This window comes from Crinia signifera, chromosome 6 (assembly GCF_055691185.1).
Source record: "Crinia signifera chromosome 6, ASM5569118v1, whole genome shotgun sequence".
NCBI classification, from domain to species: Eukaryota; Metazoa; Chordata; class Amphibia; order Anura; family Myobatrachidae; genus Crinia; species Crinia signifera.
This window is the reverse complement of record NC_139222.1, coordinates 22394188-22420734: the sequence shown is the minus strand read 5'-3', so window position 1 is coordinate 22420734 and position 26547 is coordinate 22394188. Positions and strand designations below refer to the sequence as shown.

The window sequence follows — 26547 nt, the reverse complement described above, 5'->3', positions numbered from 1 at the left end:
CCAGGGACAATTACCGCTTCTATCAGTCCGGTAGTGTCTCATTGTCCTCATACAGCGGCGGCCATTGTATTGTGGTTTGTACTCAGTTCCCAGACTCCCCCGCGGCTGCACACAGTATGCAGTAGCTAAGCTGATAGATTCCATGCGGTAAATGCGAATGGTAGGGCTCCATAACAATTGTCCCCTGTGTGAGGGAGCGGCGGCCATCTTCCCGAAGACCAATCCCCGTGTTCATTGGCTGCAGCATCTTATTACCTGAGGCCTCTCACTTCCAGCAGCCACAGTTACTGGGGACCGAGAGAAGACATTGCTGTATCTGGCAGCAGGTGATGTTATTGTGCTGCCCTGGTGTTATTATATAGGGAGGGTAGCATGTGATGTCTTGTTGTACAGGGGGAGCAGCATATGGTGTCCTGTTACATAGAAACATAGAATTTGACGGCAGATAAGAACCACTTGGCCCATCTAGTCTGCCCCTTTTTTTAAACATGTTACCTCAAACCATATTTGATCCTTATTTTTTTGTAAGGATATCAATATGCTTATCCCAAGCATGTTTAAATGTTATACAGGGGGAGCGGCCTGTGGTGTCCTGTTATACAGGGGGGGAGTGGCCTGTGGAGTCCTGTTATACAGGGGTGGGGGGAGCGACCTGTGAAGCTCTCACTTCCAGCAGCCACGGTGATTAAGTAAGTTACGGGGGACCGAGAGAAGACATTGCTGTATCTGGCAGCAGGTGATGGTATTGTACTGTCCTGGTGTTATTATACAGGGGGAGCAGCCTGTGGTGTCCTGTTATACAGGGGGAGCGGCCTGTGGTGTCCTGTTATACAGGGGGAGAGGCCTGTGTTGTCCTGTTATACAGGGGGAGAGGCCTGTGTTGTCCCGTTATACAGGGGGGAGCGGCCTGTGGCGTCCTGTTATACAGGGGGGAGCGGCCTGTGGCGTCCTGTTATACAGGGGGGAGCGGCCTGTGGCGTCCTGTTATACAGGGGGGAGCGGCCTGTGGCGTCCTGTTATACAGGGGGGAGCGGCCTGTGTCGTCCTGTTATACAGGGGGGAGCGGCCTGTGGCGTCCTGTTATACAGGGGGGAGCGGCCTGTGGCGTCCTGTTATACAGGGGGGAGCGGCCTGTGGCGTCCTGTTATACAGGGGGGAGCGGCTTTTTGAGCCGACATGCGCCGACAGGCGATATTTCATGTCCTACCATCCACTAGGACGTAGTGGGCGAATAAAACATTGTGCCGAGCGTAGTGAGGCACCATGCCCGGAGCATGGCGAGCATACGTGGGGCACTTTAACCTGTGTCCATGTCGACATTCAGGTAAAACAAAACAGTGAAAAACCCCATGTCGCCCTAATGACCTGTCGACCTTGACCCATGTCGACCTAATGCTTGGTAGACCAAATGATCCCATTTCTGTTTACTAAAGGTCGATGTTGGGCTTCCAGGAATAAAGCACATTGGTACTTATGTATTATCTGGGCTCCCATGTTAAATGCACCCCATTTTTCCATACCCCTACTATCCAACTACGCATGGAGTTGATTTTATATAGTGTGGCGAGCGCAGCAAGCCACCGTGCCCGAAGCGTGGCGAGCGGACGCTGTCTCATAAGAAAAACGGGAGCCCAGATATTACATAAGTACCAACACATTTACTGACATTTTAATCTTTAGATTCCTTTTTAAATGTTAGTAAATGTGTTCTTTCCCTGGAAGTCTAAAATCGATAGAGAATGATTTTAAATCGATGAACGTTTATCTAAAATCAACCTTATGCCCCTTAGGCTGGGTACACACTTATAGATTATATCTATGGATGGATCGGGCAGGGTGCTCTCCATACACACTGCCCAATCTGTCGTTACTGACATTACAGCTGCCAATCACTGGCGGCTCCTGCAGCGGGTGTATGAGTGGTGGGCAGATCACCTGTACACACAGCGCGGTGCACCAATATAGTGTTATATATACTGGTTATTGGCTGTGATGCACAGCGGCCGCAATATGACTGTGATAGACGGCGTTCAGACATATCGCTGGTACCCACTGGCTGACCTGCGATATATCGGCGAGTGTGTACGCAGCATTAGACATGTTCAGTGTAAGTGATAAAACATCCATGAACATTTGTTTCTCAATGTCAACAATTCTGTCTGTTGTCATTCATCTGTTTCCTGTAGATGGGCGCACAAGCAGGAATACCTCGGAGGGAGATCTCATTGTGTCTCCAGGTTATATACTAGAAGATAAGAACATCAGACAAGAGTCTCCAGAAGAAAAACCCATTATCCCCAATACACACCCAACATTTCCCATTGCAGATATTTCATCTGGTCCCTCTAGTCATGAGGAACCTTCTTCTGATCATTCAGACCTTACTACACACAGTACAGACCATAAAGATGATACAATATCATCCAGTTCTGAGTTTGGTAAGAGTTCTATACATCAGTCAGATTCTGTTTTACATCAGATACATCACACAGGGGAGAAACCATTTTCATGTCCTGAGTGTGGGGAATGTTTTAAAAGTAAATCTGTTTTTGTTAGACATGAGAGAAGTCACACAGGTGAGAAACCATTTTCTTGCTCTGAATGTGGGAAATGTTTTACACAGAAATCACCTCTTGTTACACATCAGAGAAGTCACACAGGTGAGAAACCATTTTCATGTTCTGAATGTGAGAAATGTTTTACATTGAAATCATATCTTGTTATACATCAGAGAAGTCACACAGGTGAGAAACCATTTTCATGCTCTGAATGTGGGAAATGTTTTACATTGAAATCACATCTTGTTACACATCTGAGATGTCACACAGGTGAGAAACTATCTGCATAGCCCAGCGGCAGCCCTGCATAGTGTCACTGTACTATAGAAAACAATATAGTCAGTGTCCTGGGCGCTAAAGTCTTATTGTAAAATTATTGAACACTTACACAAACATAAATAAAGTTATTGTGACGGAGATTTTTTCTTCTTTTCAAAAGAATTTTTCTGTATCCACATCTGAACACAGTTCACACACTTCCCATTTTTTCCGTTGTCTAAGGGTAAGTAAAACACAAGCATGTAGTCACCAGCGGTGACACAAATGGGGAGCTCTCACCAACCACTCCTGTGGTTCTGACAGAAAAGATAGCGACTCCTTCCAGCAGACCTCAGTGCGGGTGGTCCTCCTCCACGAAAATAGGTTCTGTTCTCCAGCCACGGATACAGCAGCTCAATGCATTTCAGACCTTTTGGTCCTTCATCAGGAGCATGCTGTATTCCGTGGCCGGAGGAGTTTAAATAGGAAAAAAGGGCACCAACTTCCCGAGTCCCGGTCACGCTGGCCGGAACCGGAAGTGCGTTCTATTCATGCGTTCCCGGTTGTTTGCGTTCCAACATACCGGAAGCATGCGTATCATCAATTCCAGATGCTTCACCTCGTCATACCATACTCCGCTATTAAGCGTTTCAGTACTGATCAGGAAGCGGACATTCTAGCCAACACAATGATATTAGACATTGATACTCCTCTCCCGCGGTGAGTGCTGCTTCCGCATTTTGCGTTCCAGCACTGACCCGGAAGTATGCGTTCCATTGGGACAAAAAAACAAAGAGAAAACTTTTTTAAAGTCCATAAGCATTTTCCAGGTGAACAAATCTTCAAAGTGTCCTTATGGGCTTTTATTCACATGGAGGCAAAGGGTCCAATCCTTTTAAAGTGCATAATTTAGATGATTGCACTTAAAAAGTCCCGGTATGAGTCCATTCAAATATATTATAATCAAATGACATAAACATAAAAACAGAATTAAAACCACAATGTCATAAAATTCATAATAAAACTTCCTATAAAAACCACTTAAGCTCGAAGTCACCATTAAGACCATTAGGTACCAAAGTGTTCAATTTAAAAATCCATCTCATTTCGGTTTGGGCGAGTCTGGTTTCTATATTCTTATTACGCCAGGTAGCTGTTATATGCTCCAAACCTCCAAATGATTTCAGTTCAAATTCTTTACAATTATGAACATCTTTGAAGTGAGCGGATAGAGTGTGGGCCATTTGGCCTTTCCTGATGTTATATATGTGTTCCGCTAAACGCGTTTTCAAACTTCTGGTGGTTTTACCCACATACACCAGGCCACACTTGCACTCCAAAAAGTAGATCACATTCTTTGATGTAATTTGTGCGGCCTGCCCGTGTCCGCTTCAGGGAGACGGCAAGTGCTTCTCTTGCACAATAAAGGACGCATTTGCCAGTGCTCCATATTACATACTGGCAAGTTCCTCCATTTTAAACCCCCACTAACCACATCAGGCCGAAGCGTGGCGAGCGGACACGGTATGCATCCTCCCGACCGGTGAAAAATTGTCAATGATTCCCCCACAGAGCCTTATTGGTGGTTATTCTGGTTCATTCCTGGCAAATTCCTTCTTAGATGGACAAAACCATGTGCACTGTATGTATTACTGAGTCATTATATAACCGCATTGTTGTACCTGTGCTTTATGTATAACAGCCTCTCTAATATATATGTAATAAATGCACTGTGTGACCCTGTACTGTAATGTGTGTGGTGTATACTGATATTTGGGCCATCACTATGACTCTGCGCCTCTTGTCATACCCCCGGCACCTATGTAGGAGGTGCATGTGCTGGGATTGCCGAGCCGGCCACGTTTTGTGGTACTCACAGCCCACGGGCCCAGCACCAGGCAGCTTTATGGATCCCATTTGGCATCCGGTACTTAGACACAACTCCCGGCCACCTCCACGTGAGCCCCATAATGTGGGATCTGTTACTCTGTCACTGGGGTATTCAAGTGAGGAGAGAGAAAAAGAAATACTCTTGGTGGGGGCACCCTTAGTCACAGAAAAATAATTGTGCTTAATAGCAGTTAAAAAATTGCATTTTTATTGTTGGATAATTAAAAATAAAAGCATGGCAAGTTCCTTGTAATCAAAATATCTCCATAGACAGGTGCTATAAAGTTGTTATTTGTGTGAATACATTCAGTAATTGGTTCATTTATGAACACGTGAGCACTTACAGTCAGACATGAGCGGTTTGTATTTCAGCGCACACTAATCCCCCCCCCCCCCCCATATGAACAGATAGTATGTGGAGACAAAAAAAGAAAACCGAGGCAGCGCTGTGCGTCACGCTCCGAACGCTGGTGCTTTCCAAGATGATGCGGTCATAACAGAGGATTTCCACCGGCTCTGCAAATAGGCTGCCAACTGTAGTCCCCGCTCTCCTCAACGCGTTTCTCCGCCTTAACAAGTCTCAGCGGCTTATCCTCTGATATGACCGCATCATCTTGGAAAGCACCAGCGTTCGGAGCGTGACACCGGGGTCTGGAAGCCACTTCCCTCACCTAACAGCTGAGACCATTCTAAGTATAACTAATACACCATGTGCACATAGGTGGGACTGAGCTAAGTGAATACTAACCCATTAACCCATTGAAGTGTGTGGAAGTGATCACAGGAAAAAAACTTTTTAAAACCTGCGTGCATGCATCTAACCTCATTATACTAAAAATATAGGGGGAATGTATATATGTGTGTTGTTCTTATATGAAATTTTTATGGCTGTAAAATACTTGATTTTTAAACAATAGTTAATATAACCTTTTAATAAATTAGTAAAAAGATTTTGCACAGCGCTGCCTCTGTTTTCTTTTTTTTTGTCTCTATCAAGTTCTAAGGGGTTGGCAATCCCCCTAATCTGAGACAGCTGCAGTGCAGAATCATACAAACTGCTCTCAGAAATAGTTTTTTGTTGTTGTTTCATTCCAGATAGTGGGGGAAATTTACTAAAGGAAATTTGTTAAAAAAAAAAAAGGTGTATTTGTATTTAGAAATACACTTATTTTTGACATTTACTATCCCGAAAATACGGCAGTTCATATTCGTATTGATGTGCTATCAATACGAATACGAATTGCCCTATTTTCGGGATAGTAAATGTCAAAAATAAGTGTATTTCTAAATACAAATACACCTATTTTTTACAAATTTCCTTTAGTAAATTTCCCCCAGTATGTGGAGATAGGAAGGAATACACTGTACACAGTGGTTACCTGGGGACCGGGTACGGTGATAGGTCCTGCCGGTCTATAATTCTGTGGGCGCTGCTTCCTGGTCAGACCCGGTCACGTGGTGCACCACGTGATCGGCGGGTTCTTCCGACGTACGTTTCGCTGGCGCTTGGTCACGGGACACTGCAATTTGTAGGTCTTTGTCAGTTGTCACAGACTAATAACATATTTACCTCTATAAAAAAACCATAGTGGTTATTTTCCACTTACCAGTGTGGTAACCCTCTCAAAAACCTTTCCCTTCCCCTCCCCACAATCTTTCCTTCAATTTATGACTCTCTCACTGGGGTCAGAGCTGAAAGATAATGTGTTCCCACAGGGCATATATGCATGTAGCATATTTTAACACTTTTCATGCATATTTGCATGCATATTTCAAGCTTTTTATGTTGCATATAATCCTGTCTCTAGTAATATGTCTTCAATGATCCCTCATTAAGGGCCGGATGTACTAAGGGGAAAATGCGGTAAAAACCCCCAGTTTTACATCATTTTCAAATGAACTAATACTTGTCCGCCTTTTCTTCACAGGGTAGGGTATCGCCACCTTTGGGTGGCGATACCCTACAGAAGCCTAAAAGCTTCTACCGCCGCAGAGGCCTCCCCGTCCTCCATCAAACTCCTCCCGCTAGCAGTATGTCACAGCCAGATGTCTTTCCAGCTGCAGGAGGGAGGAGGAGGTGCCGGGGATGTGACGGGGACCCCCCACACACCACATCACAGGTATCGCGGGGGGCTTCCTTCACTGCAATGCTAGCCACATAGGTTAATACATATGCGTGAGGGGCGGCGATGTATTTTAATACATCCCGCCCTATATACTTGTCCGATTGTCTCGATCCCCAATTGCTCCCAAATCCCCTTCATATGCTTTTCTCTTTCACACCTGTCTTGCTTTTCACCTAACACTAACCATATTGGAATTTCTGGGTCTATTGCCCATTCATTTGTCTGTAATTTCCCGTGTTTTAATTGCTTGGAATTAAAGATTTAATCCGATTCGCTACCAATAAGGTTTGTCTGGGAGTGAGCTTATCTTTGTTTAGCCTGACAAGATTTTTTTGTGGAGGGATCCCCTTCTCCTTTTATCCATCTCCGGATCCCTGGAAGCTGAGCGGCCACATAATATAACAGAATATGCGGGAGGCCCAGGCCTCGCCCTGTTTTGGCCCTTGTCAAAGTTCCAGTGTTAATTCTTACTCTTTTTCCTCCCCAAATGAATGATGTGGTAACACTATTCAGTTTTTGCCTTTTACCCAGTATATACACTGGTGACTGCTGAAACATACAAAAGCTTGGGTAGGATCCCCATTTTCACTAAATTGACTCTACCCATTATATTCTTAGGTAGTTTTTTTCCATGATTTAACCTCTATCTTGGTAGTATGTGATTAATGGTTCCACATTTTCTTTGACAAAATCCTGTGAGAGGTTGGAAATTCTCACACCCAGATATTTCATGCCATCCACCCACCTAAGTGGGGTGCCCTTATTTTCCCTGCCCAAGCTTTTGCCTTTTACTGGTTTAATATCAGATTTACCTCAATTTATCCTTAAGCCAGAATATCCCCCAAGTTCCTGTATTATATTTAACACTACTGACCGTTCTGTTTCATAGTTTAAGAGATATATCAACATATCATCAGCGTACATCGATATGACCTCTGTCTTTGATGAGATGCTGAGTCCCTGCAGATCATCATGTGCTCTAAGGATACATGCCAAGGGCTCCATCACCAGGTTAAACAGCACTGGGGATAGAGGACATCCATGCCTGGTCCCTCTAGTGATGCCAAGTAAGTCTGAGATATATCGATTTACTTGGACCCTAGCCCTGGGAGCATTTTTATTCTGTTTATAAACTGTAGGCCAAAGTCATATTGCCTCAGTACTGTCCAAAGTTACCCCTAGCTGGGCAGTGCCCCAGGGGCCCAAGGATTCTAGGGGCCCACCCCAATGGGAAAGGCGGCACAGATCCCTAGCTTAAGCGGGGTGTGCCACAGCATCTCCGTTTCTCACCCTGGAGCAGAGACTCTGGTGTGCGTAGCTACCTCCTCTCCGCCACTTCCGCAAACCTCCCTGGCCTCCTCTCTATACCGTTCGTATCCGCCTGGGGCCATGCAGGGAATCACCAGATGCGCAGTCACCTTGTTTTCCCGGCGCCTTCCAACTGTTCAGCCGCTCTTCTTACCGGACTCCTAGACCAGTCACGTCGCTCCCCACAGTGCGGCCACTCCTCTCACCAGCACCAGGAAGCAAGCAAGCCACACGAACAGTCAGCACCCAGCAGTCCACCGCTGGTGCTCTGGGTCACAACAGGCGGGTCCCCGAGTACCACCAAGCCTCCACACACTGCGAACAGTGATAAGATCAGGGAGGGGAAGGTGTATCAGCACACAGGCCCACTCCCATCAGGGAGAGCAGCACATATCATGCAGGCCTGGTCGCCATGCAGGCCTGGTCACCATGCAGGCCACCCCTGCCGATGTCCAGCACTGCCCTGGGGAGCGGCTGCGGATGGCTGGCAGCGGAGGCTGGGCCTGGGAGCTTGTAATGCTTTTTGCTGTGTGGCAGAGCAGGAAGAACTGCTGAATTTGAAAAGACTGGCCAGACGCCGATTGTCTGAGAGAATTCAGCCAATCAGCGGTCGGACAGTCTTTTTAAATTCAGTAGCACTTCCCGCCTGCCGCCAAAATAGGGCGACAACAACAAGGCAAGGTCCCAGCCGCCTGGATCCCTGCAGCATAGGTGGGATGGGCCCCCGGATTGTTAAGACAGCCCTGAATACCCCCACTCTACACTATCATATGCCTTGGCTGCATCCAGGGACAGTACTGCGGCTGTCTGTTTATGGTTTACCTGTAGGCTATTATATAACCTCCTGATATTTGAGGTAGTGCTTTCTCCTTTACGGAAACCCGTCCGGACAATATTCCTGACTACTGGATCCAAACTGAGAGCTAATATTTTACCATCTGTATTAATAAGGGAAATTGTCCTGAGAGATTCGGGATTACACAGATCCTTCCCCTCCTTTGGGATCGCTATGATCAATGCCTCACTCATAGATTCTGGCAGCTTCCCTTCAATCAGACTATTATATAGATCTACAAGTCTGGGGGCCACCGAGTCTATAAATTGCTTATATATCTCCATTGGGAGCCCGTCGCACCCTGGTGCCTTACCCACTGGAGACTTCCTCAGGAGCATCTCAATAACATGCTCCTGAGGAAGTCCATGTTATTACAGAAGGAAGAAATGCGTTGAGCAGAAGGTTATGCAGTGGATACCCCCGGAACTTATGCTTTGGCCGAAAGCAGTTCAGATAAGCCTCATTCACATTTAACGCTACACCTATATATTTTGGGGTGCTAATTACCAATGGTGGAGCTGTAATGTGTACACCGTGCGATACTACACTAGGAGGTGCTTTTTTCACCCTTTTTTCCATATATATATATATACACACACACACATCTCCAGAGAGACCGCATTCTACTCTCATGTATGGTTCTGGTAGAACGCACACGTCACTTCCGGATGCCCAGATGGAACGCATGCTGGACTTCAGATCCGGCGGTAATTGCGTTCTGTGGCTATTATGGTGTTTTTAAGCCGTTGTATACCACCTTTTTGATGTATGAGTGTGTCCACAGCTTGTTTGTTAATAATATGTGGTACTCTGATGCCTAATATAGTGATTTATGTGCTTTTACACATACGAAATGGGATAACAGTGAATGATGATGTCACTTCCTGTGACTAGGTCTATAAGCTCTCCCGGTAAGGCAGTTGTGGTGTGTCCTCTCTAGAGGATGGGTGCCAGGTTGCCTGTTTGATGCTATGCCTTGACATGCTGTATCAATTCCTGATGATGGTCTTTTTAAGACCGAAACGTTACATTACCTCGGAAGACAAGATGTCTCTAGATATGCATGTAAATATATATACACTACTGACTGTTCAATCTTAATCCTTCTGGATCTCTCTGCAGCATTTGATATTGTGATACTGTGGACCATGAGCTTTTGACGGAGCACCTGAAAAATTTCTCGGGACTGGATGGCACAGCTCTAAGCTGGTTCAGATCATTTCTCGCTGGCAGGTCAGAGAGAGTGTCATCTGGAGTCCCACAAGGTTCTATATTTTCCCCCGTGCTTTTTGCAGTGTGCATGCTGCCACTGGGTGAAATAATTAGGCACTTTTGGCCTTGTCTACCACTGCTATGCAGATGACACACAGCTGCACTTGTCCTTTGCTCCGGGCACTGAAAACCCAATAACAACCCTAAATGGCGGTCTAGCTGAGCTCCAGGAATGGATGAGTGCAATGAGACTGAACCCTGATAAAGCAGAAGTCCTTATGATTGGACCTCAACATCAAAAGGACAAGACGGCATAATATTATTTGACACTAATTTATAGCACGAGGGTATTGTGGATCCAGTGAAAGTATAGAGAAGTCGTACCCAACTCACCAAAAAATGTGGGAAGAGATGTGTGTCAAACACTCAGTGACCATCTTCGTCCGCATACTCATCTCCATCATTGGCCTCAAGCCTCTAGATGTATGTTGATCGAGCCCTCACTACTTATATTTAAGCTGTAATGTGTATTGAACTGTGGCGCTCTTTTTGTTATTTATTCAATGCAATACTGTTTTGTCTCCCTGTACTGTTCCTTTTGTACGGCGCTGCGAAACACTTGTGGCGCCTTATAAATAAAATTATAATAATAGGTATCTTTCATAATAGGTCCTCTAGTATAACCATGTGATATATGGTAAGTCACTATATACCGGGAAAGGTAGATTTCACTGGTTTGTATGCGTACCGTACTCACTCATGGAGAGGATGTAACAAAGAACATAAAGGTTTCTTTATTTAAAATCAGGTGTGTGGATGAAGCTGTCTATGGGATCACCACGTGGAGTGTAATGAATCACTCTGTACCAAAGACAGTTCACTTCCTCAAATGCGTACCATACTCACTAGTTGAGAAGATATATATGCGTACCATACTCACTCGTTGAAAAGATATATATCCTATCGCACAACACATAAAGGGCCTTATTCTGGTTCGGTCGGTGCAACGTACGTTTCACCGTACGTTTCCCATACGCGGACGGTGAGCGTAAGTCCGCCCACAAAACATCCGCACGGTCACAAACACTGACAATGGGGAGTGGCGTACACTTGAGCATACGCCACCGTGCACGGACGGGTCTCCTCTTAGACACCGTTAACTAGCATACAACAGAGCGTACGCCACCGTATACGGACGGGTCTCGTCCGTTTTCACACCGACATCTTCCGTATATCTGAGCGTACGCCACCGTGCACGGACGGGTCTCGCCTGTTTTCAATGGAAAACTCAGCCTGTGTCACCGATCGTGAGAGTGAGCGTACGTCCGTGCACGGTGGCATACCCTTCACATATATGACCCTGCTAATCTAGCCTTTCATCTATAATTAAGACAATGAATTAATTATTCTAACTGTTATTCAATAATTGTTTCCTATTAACTCAATTGTCTACCTTAATAAACACCCTAATAAAACAACATTTTAACCCTCATTACATGTATATTTATTATGTTCTAATGTTGCATTTTAATCACTATCTATGTGTCCCCACATTGCTGTTACTTTTAAATACAGTTAAGTTGGTGTTACAGTGAAAAAGTTGACACATGTCGACTTCTGTGAATTGAGTGTCCTGCTTTTTGAAGTTTACAAAACCACTTACTGAATGGGTGTAGATGGTTATAAAATAACTACCTTGACATATGTAAGCAAGTCTTTGAATGAATCTTACCTAAAATTAAACCAACCTTTACATGTTGAGAAGTGTAGAAAGATATGCTTCCAATGTGTTTGAGGGCTGTGTGTGGCTTGCAGGTAGTGAAATCATTGTTTTCACTTAATAGGCTGCAGCATTGCTTATTACATTCAGGTGTAGTAATCAGCGTTAATTAGCAGACCCAGGCGTCCGCTCTCATGCGGCATCTCTAGGGGGGGTCTGGAGCTATCTTTGGCGTCCGTCTGTTTTTGGCCCAAAATGCACGGTGCGTTCGCCGATCGAGCGGTTGTAGCACCGTACATTTTTTGGTGCACACCCCCGTGTATGCCCATGTTTACGCCCAGTTTTCCTCATTATTCCGGCTGCTCCCCTAAAAACTCCCCCATGCCGCCCACAATGACCGTACTCTTGCGGACAGGTTTTTTCGCACGGAGAGACCCCTCCGTGAGCGGTGTGAGGTCGCCGCACCTGCACATTGCAAAAGCTACGCATGCGCAGTTGAAAAAAAAAAAACCCGATCCGCCCGTATACGGTCCCACCGTATCGAGCAGAATAAGGCCCAAAGTGTGCAGCCCGTGCTTTTTGAACTAGCTTTGGATCGCATTGCATGCAAATTGCATGAGATAAGATCTAGTTCAGACCGCAAGGGAATATTGTACCGTGTTTGGGCACTTTTACAGATCCCACATTATAGGGCTCATGCGAAGGTGGCCGGGAGTTGTGTCTAAGTACCCGATGCCAAATGGGATCCATAAAGCTGCATGGTGCTGGGCTCGTGGGCTGTGAGTACCATGAAATGTGGCCGGCTCGGCAATCCCAGCACATGCACCTCCTACATAGGTGCCGGGGGTATGACAAGAGGGGCAGATTCCTAATGATGGCCCAAATATCAGTATATACCACACACATTACAGTACAGGGTCACACAGCAGTGGCGGAACTCCCGGAGGCAATGGAGTCATCTGCCGATTTTCGGGATCCTCCCGGTAATTCTGGGAGGGTCGGCAACCCTGACATATATACACATATTGCATGATGATCCCTCTCTTTTTAATATCTTTGACTGTTATTGTGACTTTACCCCTCTCCATCGCTACCCCACCACCCCTTGTTTGCTGCATGTCAGCAACAAGTTCATACCCCCCTTTTTTCACTGTTGTTCACTGTGCTAGGCGAGTTACACCACACCACTTGCACTTGCAAGTTTGTTACCGCATGTTATAGTTTAAGGTGCCCAGAGCCTGCTTAGACTCAGCTTATTCAGTGGGATCTATCAATAAATTAATTGTTATCCCCAATCACTGTTTTGTCCATTCATTAGCCCATACATAATTTAAGCATTGGGATCCTTTGCTATCCCCCAGCATACATTACCCGTTTCTTAGAGATCAGTGATTTACACCCTGAGCGCAGGCCTCATAAAACCCTGTATCCATATATATATATATATATATCCAGTATGGGGTCTAATTTGGCTCCGGCCTACTCTAATATCTTTATGCAAAGGTATGAGGATGAGCACATTCTTTCTAAGTATAGTACCCAGATATTGTATTATAAAAGGTTTATTGATGATGTGATCCTGTTATGGTAAGATACTGAACAATCGTTCCATGAGATGGTAAAAAACCTTAAATAGTCTTGATCACCCTATCAGGTTCACATCTGAAATCAGTAGTATATCCATAAACTTTTTAGACGTAACATTATTTAGGGATGGTGACAAATTGGGTTATACGTTATACCGAAAACCCACAGATCGGAATACAATGTTGTGGGCTACAAGCCACCACCCGGACTCATTGAAAAACAAATTGCCCATCTCACAGTTCCTAAGGATCTTACGTAACAACTCGAGTCCAGTAAAGGCTGAGGAACAACTCCAAGAGTGCTGCCAGCGATTTAGTGAACGTGGGTACAGGAGACAGGATATACAAAATTGCCTCACTAAAGCCAGAAGAAAACATCAAATGCAGAATACAAGTGGCATTGTACAGAGAAGAGCGCCAACCATGGTATTGGGTACTGAGTGCAATACAGGCCTAAGACGTGTACAGCATGGCATAAAAAGAAATTGGCATATCTTCTCTTCTGATCCTGCATTCACAAAAATGGAGAAAAAACAACCTTTATTGAGTGTGAGACGAGGCCGGAATCTCAAAGATTATTTATTGAGACCGAACATGCCCATCACATCAGTTAAACAGAAACCGACATGGCTTTCCCAACAGGTTGGGTGTTACAGATGTCTGGGATGTATAACTTGCCGATCAATGATAACTGGCAGGACATTCAACCATCCTCAGACAGGCACCAAAATAATGTTACGACATCGTCTAACTTGTCTTATGGACTACGTTGTTTACTTTCTAAAATGTCCCTGCGGGTATTTATACGTAAGGAAGACAATTAGGACTTTCCGCGAACGGATGACACAACATAGGTCTTCAATTAGATTGGCCTATAATACGGGTGCATCGGATAAGCCGGTGGCAGTCCACTTTGTAAAAGAAGGTCACCAAATTTCGTCATTGAAATATATGATTATTGATTGGGAACCCCCCTCTGAGAGGGGTGGTGACCATAAAAAAGCTCTCCTCCAAAGGGAAGCAAGGTGGATTGCAAAACTGGACACAGTAGCGCCAAAAGGCTTAAATGAGAGTAATTCATTAGCAGCATTTTTATAAAAATATGCTCTCGTCTTTTTGTGATAAAACATATCTGTGACATGGGTGGTGATGTTATATGAATTTGCATGCGTAAATTGTCTATATGTTTGTATTGTAATTTATATTGTAAACTGTATGTTTATATTTTTAATATTTGTTATGATTTAAAAAATGTGTATTTAGTCCGGGTGAGGCTTTAAAACTAAAATAATATGGACATGCCTATATATACCAAGTGCTGGTGCAATCATATGCCAAGAATATCTAAATAATAATTTTTTTGTTGGCCACTTTACAAAAGTTCCACTAGATGGCGTCTGGTGGATACAGTCAGGCATCCTAAACACTGGATGCGGTTCAGGTGCGTTCCAGGCACCTAATAGTGACACAGCTACAAAACCTAACTTGATAGGTGGTTAAGGCCATGTGACGCGCTAGTCACGATCACATGGTTTACATGTTCCATAGGAATAAACGGGTGACGCGCTATTTGAGCGCCGCGCACCCAGAAATACTAAGCTTGTGTCATGCGGTCCAAATGGGAGGCTGGCGTGCGCTCCAGCTGACGTTTTTCGCGCCAAATGACGCTTTAAAAGGTCGGAGGATAGTAAACAGTGGCACATGACGCTGACATGCGTTAACAGCTCGTGGTGCAGCGTTCTGGACACTTTATGGTATGTATTGCTGAAGCACTTGGTCTGTTTGGCATGTATTATTGATAATATATGAGCTTTAAAAGTTAAGAGTTAAGCATCTTGCTAAGTTGTTTGCAAGGAGGTGACATTGATAGAATTTTACCAGTCTGGGGATAGTCTGTATTGTAATATATGGATGAGTAATTTAATTCCACCTGGTGACTTATACACATTTTCTGTTTGTATATTTTTTCTTGCTATAGGTGTCTTTACTATTTCGATGTATTATCTGATATGGCTGTCTTACAAGTCTTGAAAAAGGCCCTGATTCGGGTCAAAACGTTGACCATATGTGATGGCAGCGTAAATAAAAAGAAATGAAATAAAAATAATCATTTTTAACTCCAGTCTGGCGAGTGACCTCCTTCTGTACCCACAACTATATATATATATATATATATATATATATATATATATATATATATATATATATATATATATATATATATATTTCCAGTTGTATAACCAGAGAGGGCACTCACCACCGATAGCAGGTAAAATATCTCTTTATTGACAGCAGTCAGCATACAATGTCGACGTTTCAATCACAAAGGGCCTTTTTTTTTTTTTAAACGTCGATATTGTATGCTGACTGCTGTGAATTAAACAGTTTCTCTGACCACGCCCTGGGCGTGGTCAGTGATACCCGTGCTGACTGTGTCCCGGCGCTGTCTTCTGCCTGTGTCCCCGGCCTCCGGTTTCCGAGTCCTGTCGGCGCAACCCAGCGTCTGCGAGTCCCTGTCGACCTGATGCCAGTGGAGATGCGGTTGGAGCAGATTTGCTGTGGTATTGTTTGTTTTATTATGTGGTAACCAGCCCACACTGTTCTTTTATTGGTACGAGCAATTGCTTTTATCCTTTTTAAGGAGTGTTTGTTCCTCCATAATAAATATATTGTTTACATGCACCATGGAGCGCCCCTCTGTTCTATATTTTCTTTAGATTCATACGTCCTGACCCTGGATGCTTGGTCATTTTCCAATTGAGGGAGCTGCAGTCTATATCATTGGACTTTGGTGAAACTTCTGTGCCTCTTTGTTTAAAGGGCTAACATTGCTGGACACATTAGAGACTTGAAAATCATCAGCGCCACCTGCACTACGGTTTTTTCTATATATATATATATATATATATATATATATATCCTGGGAATCCTGGGACCAGCCAATCAGTTAATTGAAAGCTTTCAATTTCAATTATGTGGCTAACCCCGGTACTTGTGAGTTATCCGGGCTGCCGATTTTTTCATCGCGCCCGAAATCGTGGGCATCGCGCCGGTCGTGGCCGTTATAAGGAGCCGCGACGCGATGCCCACGATTTCCCATAGACAGTAATGTTAAAAGACACGATGGACCCGATTTCCGACCCGATTTCCCATAGACAGTAATGTTAAAAGACGCGATGGAGCCCATTTCCCATAGACAGCAATGTTAAAATAAAATGACAATGTGAAATTGGCCAATATGGCCATTTCACATTGGATATGTTGTAAAAAAAAATGTTTCATGGCCTCCCACCACCGTTAACGCCACCCCGCTATTGACGCCAACCCGAAGCGTGGCGAGCGCAGCGAGCCCGCGAGGGGCGGCGGTACGCGTCCTCCGACCTTTTCATGCCCTACTATCCACTAGGGCGTGGAGTGAGAATAGAATAGTGTGGCGAGCGCAGCGAGCCACCGAGCCCGAAGCGTGGCGAGCGGACGCCGACACCTGTGAAGCCCGCAAGGGCACGCGGATACCTGTGAAGGTGTCCGCGTCCGCTAGGGCATGAAAAGGTCGGAGGACGCGTACCGCCGCCCCTCGCGGGCTCGCTGCGCTCGCCACGCTTCGGGTTGGCGTCAATAGCGGGGTGGCGTTAATGGTGGTGGGGGGCCATGAAACATTTTTTTTAAAAACATATTGGCCAATTTCACATTGTCATTTTATTTTAACATTGCTGTCTATGGGAAATCGGGTCCATCGCGTCTTTTAACATTACTGTCTATGGGAAATCGGGTCCATCGTGTCTTTTAACATTACTGTCTATGGGAAATCGTAGGCATCGCGTCGCGGCCCCTTATAACGGCCACGACCGACGCGATGCCCCCGATTTGGGGCTAAATCGCGGGCATCGCGTCGGTCGGGTGTCCTTAAGTTAACCAAACTTAAGGACAAAATCGGCAGCCCGGATAACTCACAAGTACCCTAACCCCTCCTAACATCATTTTTACAATTGTCACCCTGTATTAGAAGAACCCATTACCTGTCTTACTGGAGACACCTTAATTTTTGAGCTATTGGGGGGGGGGGCACCAATATTTACCTTGCCTCCGGGCAACTGGGACGAACTTACGCCACTGTCACACAGTGTAATATATATATATATATATATATATATAGGCAGCAGGGTGAGGGCACTCCAATGAAGATATAAGGTACCGGGGTGCAACACTTAGAGAATAGGTAACAGTGAGACGATAGTGGCACACACTCGGATTTTTGAAAAAATGTTGACAGACACAAGGTGCTGTAGACAACGTTTCGGGGTTAATTCCGTTTTCAAGTCAAGAACAAAGACAAATGAAGACATACTCACATATATACCGGAGAGCAGGTGCTGAGGACAGCCAGACTCCTCCTGACGCTCGTGTAGCTCAGCATTGCACTTCCTGGTGGGCGTCTCCGCTAGAGTGATGACAGGTAATGACCACATCCGGGATTCCCTCAGCCTAGTGCGTTGCTGAGCAACCACAGCGGCGGGGGTCACTTACCCAAAGTGGGCTCCACTCCACGCTCGACTCATAAGGGACTTTGGACATATCAAGGGAAATTCCATTCCATCAGGATCCATTCCCCCCTCAAGTGAGCAAAGTGGACACGGTAAATATATCTACGCAATTATTGCTCTGGTTACCAAAGGCGGTCCCCAAAAATACCATTCTAGGCAATATAGGAACGGACAGTTACCCCAGTTTATCCCAATTCTGCTACCATATCCATGCTTTTTTATTTTAATATTTTATGTATATGTGTGGCCATGTGGCCTATTAAATTGTGATGATCTTTTTTACATAAATTTGTGAAGTCAATCCAACTGCCAATTGGTTTTTATTAATTTTGAATTTTTCCAGCGCTGCAAATTTTTGTTTTCTTTTATTGTTTGTATCTTCAGGTCTGACACACCTGATCTTATTGCAGCTGCTCTTGAGTGAAGCAGGTCACACCTAGCGCCCCTAGGGTATCCCTCCCTTGCCATCACAGCAGGAAGAGGGACCCAATTCTTTTTCCATATATATATACACAGCATGAACAAAAGGTAAGAAAAGATTTTAGTGAGAAATGTCCAGTAGTACAACATGGTACATGATATGAAGTCAATGTTTTGATGCAACACGCATCGTTCTCAAGACAACATATATATTTCTTAGATGGACAAAACCATTAGCACTGCAGGTGAGGCAGGTGTTACTTGTGCAGAGATAATTAGATTTGGGTGGGGTTTTACACCTGCCTCACCTGCAGTGCACATGGTTTTGTCCATCTAAGAAATGTTGGGGCAAATGTATTAAGCATGGAGAAGAGATAAACTGGAGATAAAGTGGAGATAACTTGGAAGAGTTAACGCACCAGCCAATCAGCTGTGTTTGAAATATGACAGTTTGGATCTGATTGGCTGGTGCGTTATCTCCTTCCAATTTATCTCCAGTTTATCTCTTCACCAGGCTTAATACATCTGCCCCATTTTGTCAGAAAGAGTGAACTAGAATAAGGGCCTCAGTTCCTGCTGGAGCCTGCTGAAAAATAGCCCTGCTTATTCAGTTCTAAAGAGTGCGCCCAAAAGCGTTTTTCCTTCTTTCTGTCAGCAGACAATAACCCAGTGTACAATCATTGGTATTAAACGCTGGGCGCACCACCAACCAATAGACTACCAGAATTTATCAAGTCAAGTAGCTCAATATGCTGGTAATCTAACAGATTCATTTCCTAAAATATTCAGTCTGTGCGGATCTCCATCCATCTCTGTGAACAGCATTTTCTTCATTCTCACTTAGATTTTTTCCCCGGGTAACTGCGACGCCATTAGTGATGAACACGGTGAACACTTTCACCAGGATATTTCTGAGATGGAGAAGAGATTCCCGGGGAAATGCAATGCTTCAATGCTAGCAGACTATTGGTGGACACTTGTCAGAGATTCTCCAGAAATAGTGTACAATCAATGGAAGTCAAACTTATTAGCCCCAGGAGGTCTGGATTTGGAGTCACACTCAAAATGAAAAACGCACTACAGGCTGATCCAACTTTGATGTAATGTCCCTAAAACAAGTCAAAATGAGGCTCAGTAGTGTGTGTGGCCTCCAAGTGCCTGTATGACCTCCCTACAACGCCTGGGCATGCTCTTGATGAGGTGGCGGATGGTCTCCTGAGGGATCTCCTCCCAGACCTGGACTAAAGCATCCGCCAACTCCTGGACAGTCTGTGGTGCAACGTGGCGTTGGTGGGTGGAGTGAGACATGATGCCCCAGGTGTGCTCAATTGGATTCAGGTCTGGGGAACGGGCGGGCCAGTCCATAGCATCAATGCCTTCGTCTTGCAGGAACTGCTGACACACTCCAGCCACATGAGGTCTAGCATTGTCTTGCATTAGGAGGAACCCAGGGCCAACCGCACCAGCATATGGTCTCACAAGGGGTCTGAGGATCTCATCTCGGTACCTAATGGCAGCAAGGCTACCTCTGGCCGAGCACATGGAGGGCTGTGCGGCCCCTCAAAGAAATACCACCCCACACCATTACTGACCCACTGCCAAACCGGTCATGCTGGAGGATGTTGCAGGCAGCAGAACGTTCTCCTTGGAGTTTCCAGACTCTGTCACATGTGCTCAGTGTGAACCTGCTTTCATCTGTGAAGAGCACAGGGCGCCAGTGGCGAATTTGCCAATCTTGGTGTTCTCTGGAAAATGCCAAACTTCCTACACGGTGTTAGGCTGTAAGCACAACCCCCACCTGTGGACATTGGGCCCTCATACCACCCTCATGGAGTCTGTTTCTGACCATTTGAGTAGACACATGCACATTTGTGGCCTGCTGGAGGTCATTTTGCAGGGCTCTGGACCAACCAGGAGATGGACTGGTGATAAGTGGTGCATTACTGCCACCGTATGGTCAAAATTTGTAATACACCCAGAGTGACCTGGATACTAACCTCCACTTTTCATGGTGCATGAAATAAACTTTTATTCATGCATGAATAACCACTTTTCATGGTTCAGATAAACTTTTATATGTTGTTAAAATTGTACGAGTCCATTACCTATGTTTTTTTATCTTCATTAAAACCCCTTTTTTAAACGTTATCACACTATCCATTTCTTATCCCTCTTTGTTGGGAGGATTTTTTATTTAAGGTACCCTAACTTGGAAAGGTTCACAGGGGTCCCTGTTGATATCGGACCCCTGTCAAATGTGAGTCATTCATTTTCCTTATTAATACTATACACTGGGTGTATTACAAATTTTGACCACATGGTGGCAGTAAATCACCACTTATCCCCAGTCACATTAAGCACTTTTGCTTCTAACAAAATATAGCCTCTCCTTTGGGCCCCATATACTCCAGCCGAGCTCGACATGTGCAGATGAGGAGGACCAACCAGGAGACGGACACAAGAAAGACACTGCTACGAGATGTTTTGCAGCCCCTTGTATCTTCTTGGAGTGTTATTTATTCATTTATATTGATGTAATTTCTAACTATACACATCATCACTAAATTTGTTATTAGGTTGTAGCGCTTAGTGCACCACAAACAGTTATATATATTATACACAGTTGTCACAATATATAGTATCAATGCTCCAGTTTAATGAAGATCAGCTCTCACACGTGTGACATCTTTGATGTTTTCTAAGAATTGATTTCCATGTAAAACATTTCCCACATTCAGAGCATGAAAATGGTTTCTCACCTGTGTGCACTCTTATGTGTAGCAAGTTTTGATTTCTCGTTGAAGCATTTCCCACATTCAGAGCATGAAAATGGCTTCTCGCCTGTGTGTGTCCTTTGATGTATTATAAGATTTACATTACGGGTAAAACATTTCCCACATTCAGAGCATGAAAATGGCTTCTCACCTGTGTGTGTCCTTTGATGTATTCTAAGATTTACATTATGGGTAAAACATTTCCCACATTCAGAGCATGAAAATGGCTTCTCGCCTGTGTGTGTCCTTTGATGTATTATAAGATTTACATTACGGGTAAAACATTTCCCACATTCAGAGCATGAAAATGGCTTCTCGCCTGTGTGTGTCCTTTGATGTATTCTAAGATTTACATTATGGGTAAAACATTTCCCACATTCAGAGCATGAAAATGGTTTCTCACCTGTGTGAACTCTCTCATGTGCAACAAGATTTGATTTCCCAATGAAACATTTCCCACATTCAGAGCATGAAAATGGCTTCTCGCCTGTGTGAACTCTCTTATGTGCAACAAGATTTGATTTCCCAATGAAACATTTCCCACATTCAGAGCATGAAAATGGCTTCTTGCCTGTGTGAACTCTCTTATGTGCAACAAGATTTGATTTCCCAATGAAACATTTCCCACATTCAGAGCATGAAAATGGTTTCTCACCTGTGTGAACTCTCTTATGTGCAACAAGATTTGATTTCTCTTTGAAACATTTCCCACATTCAGAGCATAAAAATGGGTTCTCACCTGTGTGCACTCTCTTATGTGTAGCAAGTTTTGATTTCTCGTTGAAGCATTTCCCACATTCAGAGCATGAAAATGGCTTCTCGCCTGTGTGTGTCCTTTGATGTATTATAAGATTTACATTACGGGTAAAACATTTCCCACATTCAGAGCATGAAAATGGCTTCTCGCCTGTGTGTGTCCTTTGATGTATTCTAAGAGTTACATTACGGGTAAAACATTTCCCACATTCAGAGCATGAAAATGGTTTCTCACCTGTGTGAACTCTCTTATGTGCAACAAGATTTGATTTCTGCTTAAAACATTTCCCACATTCAGAGCATGAAAATGGTTTCTCCCCTGTGTGATGTATCTGATGTAAAACAGAATCTGACGGATGTATAGAACTCTCACCAAACTCAGAACTGGATGATATTGTATCATCTTTATGACCTGTACTGTGTGTAGTAAGGTCTGAATGATCAGGAGAAGGTTCCTCATGACTAGAGGGACCAGATGGAATATCTGCACTGGGAAATGTTGGGTGTGTATTGGGGATAATGGGGTTTTCTTCTGGAGAATCTCGTCTGATGTTCTTATCTTCTAGTATATAATCTGGAGACACAATGAGATCTCCCTCCGAGGTATTCCTGCTTGTGCGCCCATCTACAGGAAACAGATGAATGACAACAGACAGAATTGTTTACATTGAGAGACAAATGTTCATGGATGTTTTATCACTTACACTGAACATGTCTAATGCTGCGCACACACTGGCCGATATATCGCTGGTCCGTCAGCCAGTGGGTACCAGCGATATGTCTGAATGCCGTCTATCACAGACATATTGCGTCCGCTGTGCATCACAGCCAATAACCAGTATATATAACACTATATCGGTGCACTGCGCTGTGTGTACAGGTGATCTGCCGATGGCTCATACACCCACTGCAGGAGCCACCAGTGATTGGCAGCTGTGATGTCAGTAACGACAGATCGCGCAGTATGTATGGAGAGCACCCTGCTGGATCCATCAATAGATATAATCTGTAAGTGTGTACCCAGCCTAAGGGGCATAACATTGATTGTAAACAGACATTCATAAATTTAAAATTGCTCTCAATCAATTTTAGACTTCCAGGGCAAGAACACATTTACTGACATGTCAATGAATCTAAAGATTAAAATGTCAGTAAATGTGTTTTATTCCTGAAAGACCAATATCGACCTTTAGTAAATAAACCTATAAGGGCTATTTCACACGCTCCGGCTCCTGCCAGGCGGCGAAACCTCGCACGGCCAAATGCCGTGCCGCACACAGTAATTAATAATGGACACGATTGTGTCCATTCACACGGGACGGCCACGGCCCAGCCGCTCAGTTGCAGCCGGATCCCACCACTGGAAGGGATGGCTGCCGGGCTGTGGCTATCTCCACCATTGAAAACTGCCGAGTGTGACACGGCTTCTTGGCCATGCGGGTTTCACCTCCCGGCAGGAGTGTGTGAAATAGCACTAAGACTGAGCTGATTATCTCCCCACCATCTGGGGTCCCCTCACCTACCTTTATGTTACTATCCACTGACACCTTACCGTCGATGCTGCAAGGCTTAGTGCCATCCTTACCTCCACCCTTTCTTACAGTCCCCACATTAAGTCCCTGTCCCAGTATTGGCAGCTTCCAGGATCAGATCCTCTCTTACCCTGGGGGCAACTAAGACCCTCATCCACTCACTGGTCATCTCTAGACTGGATTACTGTAACCTGCTAAGCACAGTAGCTGTGGGGTACACTAGCAGCATGTCCTAGTCACTGGTTACCACTACTCCAGGTGGCCACACATTTGTGGTTTTAGAATATGGGGAGGAGACTGGTCAGATCTCTGGGCTGGTAACACACAGTGACATGATGTGAGGGGAGAGCAGGAGTATAATAGGGGCTGATGGGTTCTGATGTATGAGATACACCAGAGAGTGTGGGGGGGGGGAGACTGGTCAGATCTCTGGGCTGGTAACACACAGTGACATGATGTGAGGGGAGAGCAGGAGTAGAATAGGGGCTGATGGCTCCTGATGTATGAGATACACCAGAGAGTGCAGGGAGGAGACTGGTCAGATCTATGGGCTGGTAACACACAGTGACATGATGTGAGGGGAAGAGCAGGAGTATAATAGGGGCTGATGGCTCCTGATGTATGAGATACACCAGATAGTATGGGGAGGAGACTGGTCAGATCTCTGGGCTGGTAACACACAGTGACATGATGTGAGGGGGAGAGCAGGAGTATAATAGGGGCTGATGGCTCCTGATGTATGAGATACACCAGAGAGTGCAGGGAGGAGACTGGTCAGATCTATGGGCTGGTAACACACAGTGACATGATGTGAGGGGAAGAGCAGGAGTATAATAGGGGCTGATGGCTTCTGATGTATGAGATACACCAGAGAGTGTGGGGAGGAGACTGGTCAGATCTCTGGGCTGGTAACACACAGTGACATGATGTGAGGGGAGAGCAGGAGTATAATAGGGGCTGATGGCTCCTGATGTATGAGATACACCAGAGAGTGCAGGGAGGAGACTGGTCAGATCTATGGGCTGGTAACATACAGTGACATGATGTGAGGGGAAGAGCAGGAGTATAATAGGGGCTGATGGCTTCTGATGTATGAGATACACCAGAGAGTGTGGGGAGGAGACTGGTCAGATCTCTGGGCTGGTAACCCCAGCCGGAGTCCTGAGGAAAGGCCCTTCTGTAAAAACAAAAAGCAACCGGGCCTGTTTGAAATTCACAGGAGAGACCCTCCTGGTCTCGCACCAGGCCACATAGGCCCTCCATATGCGATGGTAATGTACCGAGGTAACCTGTTTTCTGGCCCCTATCATGGTAGGGATCACTGCCTGCGGAATCCCTGCTTTTCTCAGAATGGACCTCTCAACAGCCATGCCGTCAAATGTAGATGTTGTAAGTTGGGACAGGTGAACGGACCCTGTGTTAGCAGGTCGTCGCAGAGTGGAAGAGGCCACGGCTCGTCTACTAACAGGCCTGTTAGAACCGTGTACCATGACCGGCTAGGCCAGTCCGGAGAAATGAACAGCACTGTCACCGACTCCCTGCAGATTCTCTGAAGAACCCGAGGGATGAGAGGCAATGGAGGGAAGATGTAGAGGAACTGATCCGTTCAAGGGGCGGTGAGAGCGTCCACTGCCACTGCCTGAGGATCTCTTGTCCGAGCGCAGTACCGGGGCAACTGATGGTTGTGCCTGGAGGCCATCATGTCTATCTGAGGACATCCCCACCGACGAGTCACGGTCTGGAAGACCTGGGGGTTCAGACACCACTCTCCGTGATGGACGTCTCGTCGGCTGAGGTAGTCCGCCTCCCAATTTTCCACGCCTGGTATAAAAATGGCAGATACGGCCCCCGCGTGCTCCTGCACCCAGAGCAGAATCCTCTTCTCTTTTCTCATCACTGCACGGCTGCAAGCGCCTCCCTGTTTATGTAGGCCACAGCCGTGGCGTTGTCAGACTGCACTCTGATGTCCTTGTTCCGGAGAATGACCTCCGCTTGAAGGAGAACATAATACACTGCTCGGAGTTCCAGCACATTGATGGACATCTGCGCTTCCACAGACCCTGGAAGTGGAGTCCCAGCGTGACCACTCCCCAGCCCCTGAGGCTGGCGTCTGTGGTGAGGAGCGTCCAGCTGTGTATGGTGAACCTCTGTCCCTCCTGCAGGTTGCTGGAGTCGAGCCACCACGCTAGTGATGCTCGAGCCTGATGGCAAAGGGTAATTCGCTGATGAAGAAAAAGATGCGAACCTGACCACTGGTGGAGCAGACATAGATGGAAGGGGCGAGATCGAAAACGCCCGTATTGCACTGCCTCGAACGAGGCCACCATCTTTCCAAACAGCCTTGTGCAGAGTAGGACTGATACTTTCCCATGCTGCAGCACCAGGCAAACCGACTCCTGCAGAGACAATATCTTGTCCCCTGGGAGGAAAACCTGTCTTTGGACAGTGTCCAAGGTCATCCCCAGGAACAGAATCCTCTGCGAGGGGGTCAGTTGCGACTTCTGCATATTGAGCATCCAGCCATGGGACTCCAGAGTCTGACGCGTCAGTTGGATGTTGTGCAGCAGGATCTCCTTGGACGGAGACTTCAACAGATGGTCGTCCAAGTAAGGGACAATGGTAACTCCCTGAGCCCTGAGTATTTCCATCATGACTGCCATGACTTTGGTAAATACCCGGGGCGCAGAAGAGAGGCCGAAGGGAAGGGCCCTGAACTGTAGGTGACAGCTCTGAACGGCAAACCGCAGGTAGGCCTGGTGAGGAGGCCAGATGGGGATGTGCAGGTATGCATCTTTTATATCGATGGATACGAGAAACTCCCCCGGCTCCAGGCCTGCAATGACTGACTGCAAAGACTCCATCTTGAAGCGGGTGAACCGCAGAAATGGATTGAGTTGTTTCAAATTCAAGATGGGCCTTACCGAGCCGTCCGGTTTGGGAACAGGCTGGAATAGAATCCCTTTGACCTTTCAGAGTCTGGTACTGGGATAACCACCCCCATGTCCCTGAGTTTGTGAATGGCAGCCTGTAG

General features: G+C 45.6%; 3 protein-coding genes across 3 annotated transcripts in view; 1 reads left to right on the top strand and 2 right to left on the bottom strand.

Annotated features, from left to right (window-relative positions):
- The window catches only part of LOC146009548 (uncharacterized), a 613273-nt gene that overhangs the window by 161570 nt on the left and 425156 nt on the right, over positions 1-26547 (bottom strand).
- The window catches only part of LOC146007461 (uncharacterized), a 450549-nt gene that overhangs the window by 145941 nt on the left and 278061 nt on the right, over positions 1-26547 (top strand). The gene's annotated exons all lie outside the window — the stretch shown is intronic.
- The window catches only part of LOC146007457 (uncharacterized), a 31186-nt gene continuing 25388 nt past the window's right edge, over positions 20750-26547 (bottom strand). Inside the window, 2 exon segments of the mRNA XM_083145818.1 lie at positions 20750-21227; positions 21229-22609. Coding sequence (XP_083001944.1) covers positions 21119-21227; positions 21229-22609 — 1490 coding nt within the window. The 3' untranslated portion in view covers positions 20750-21118.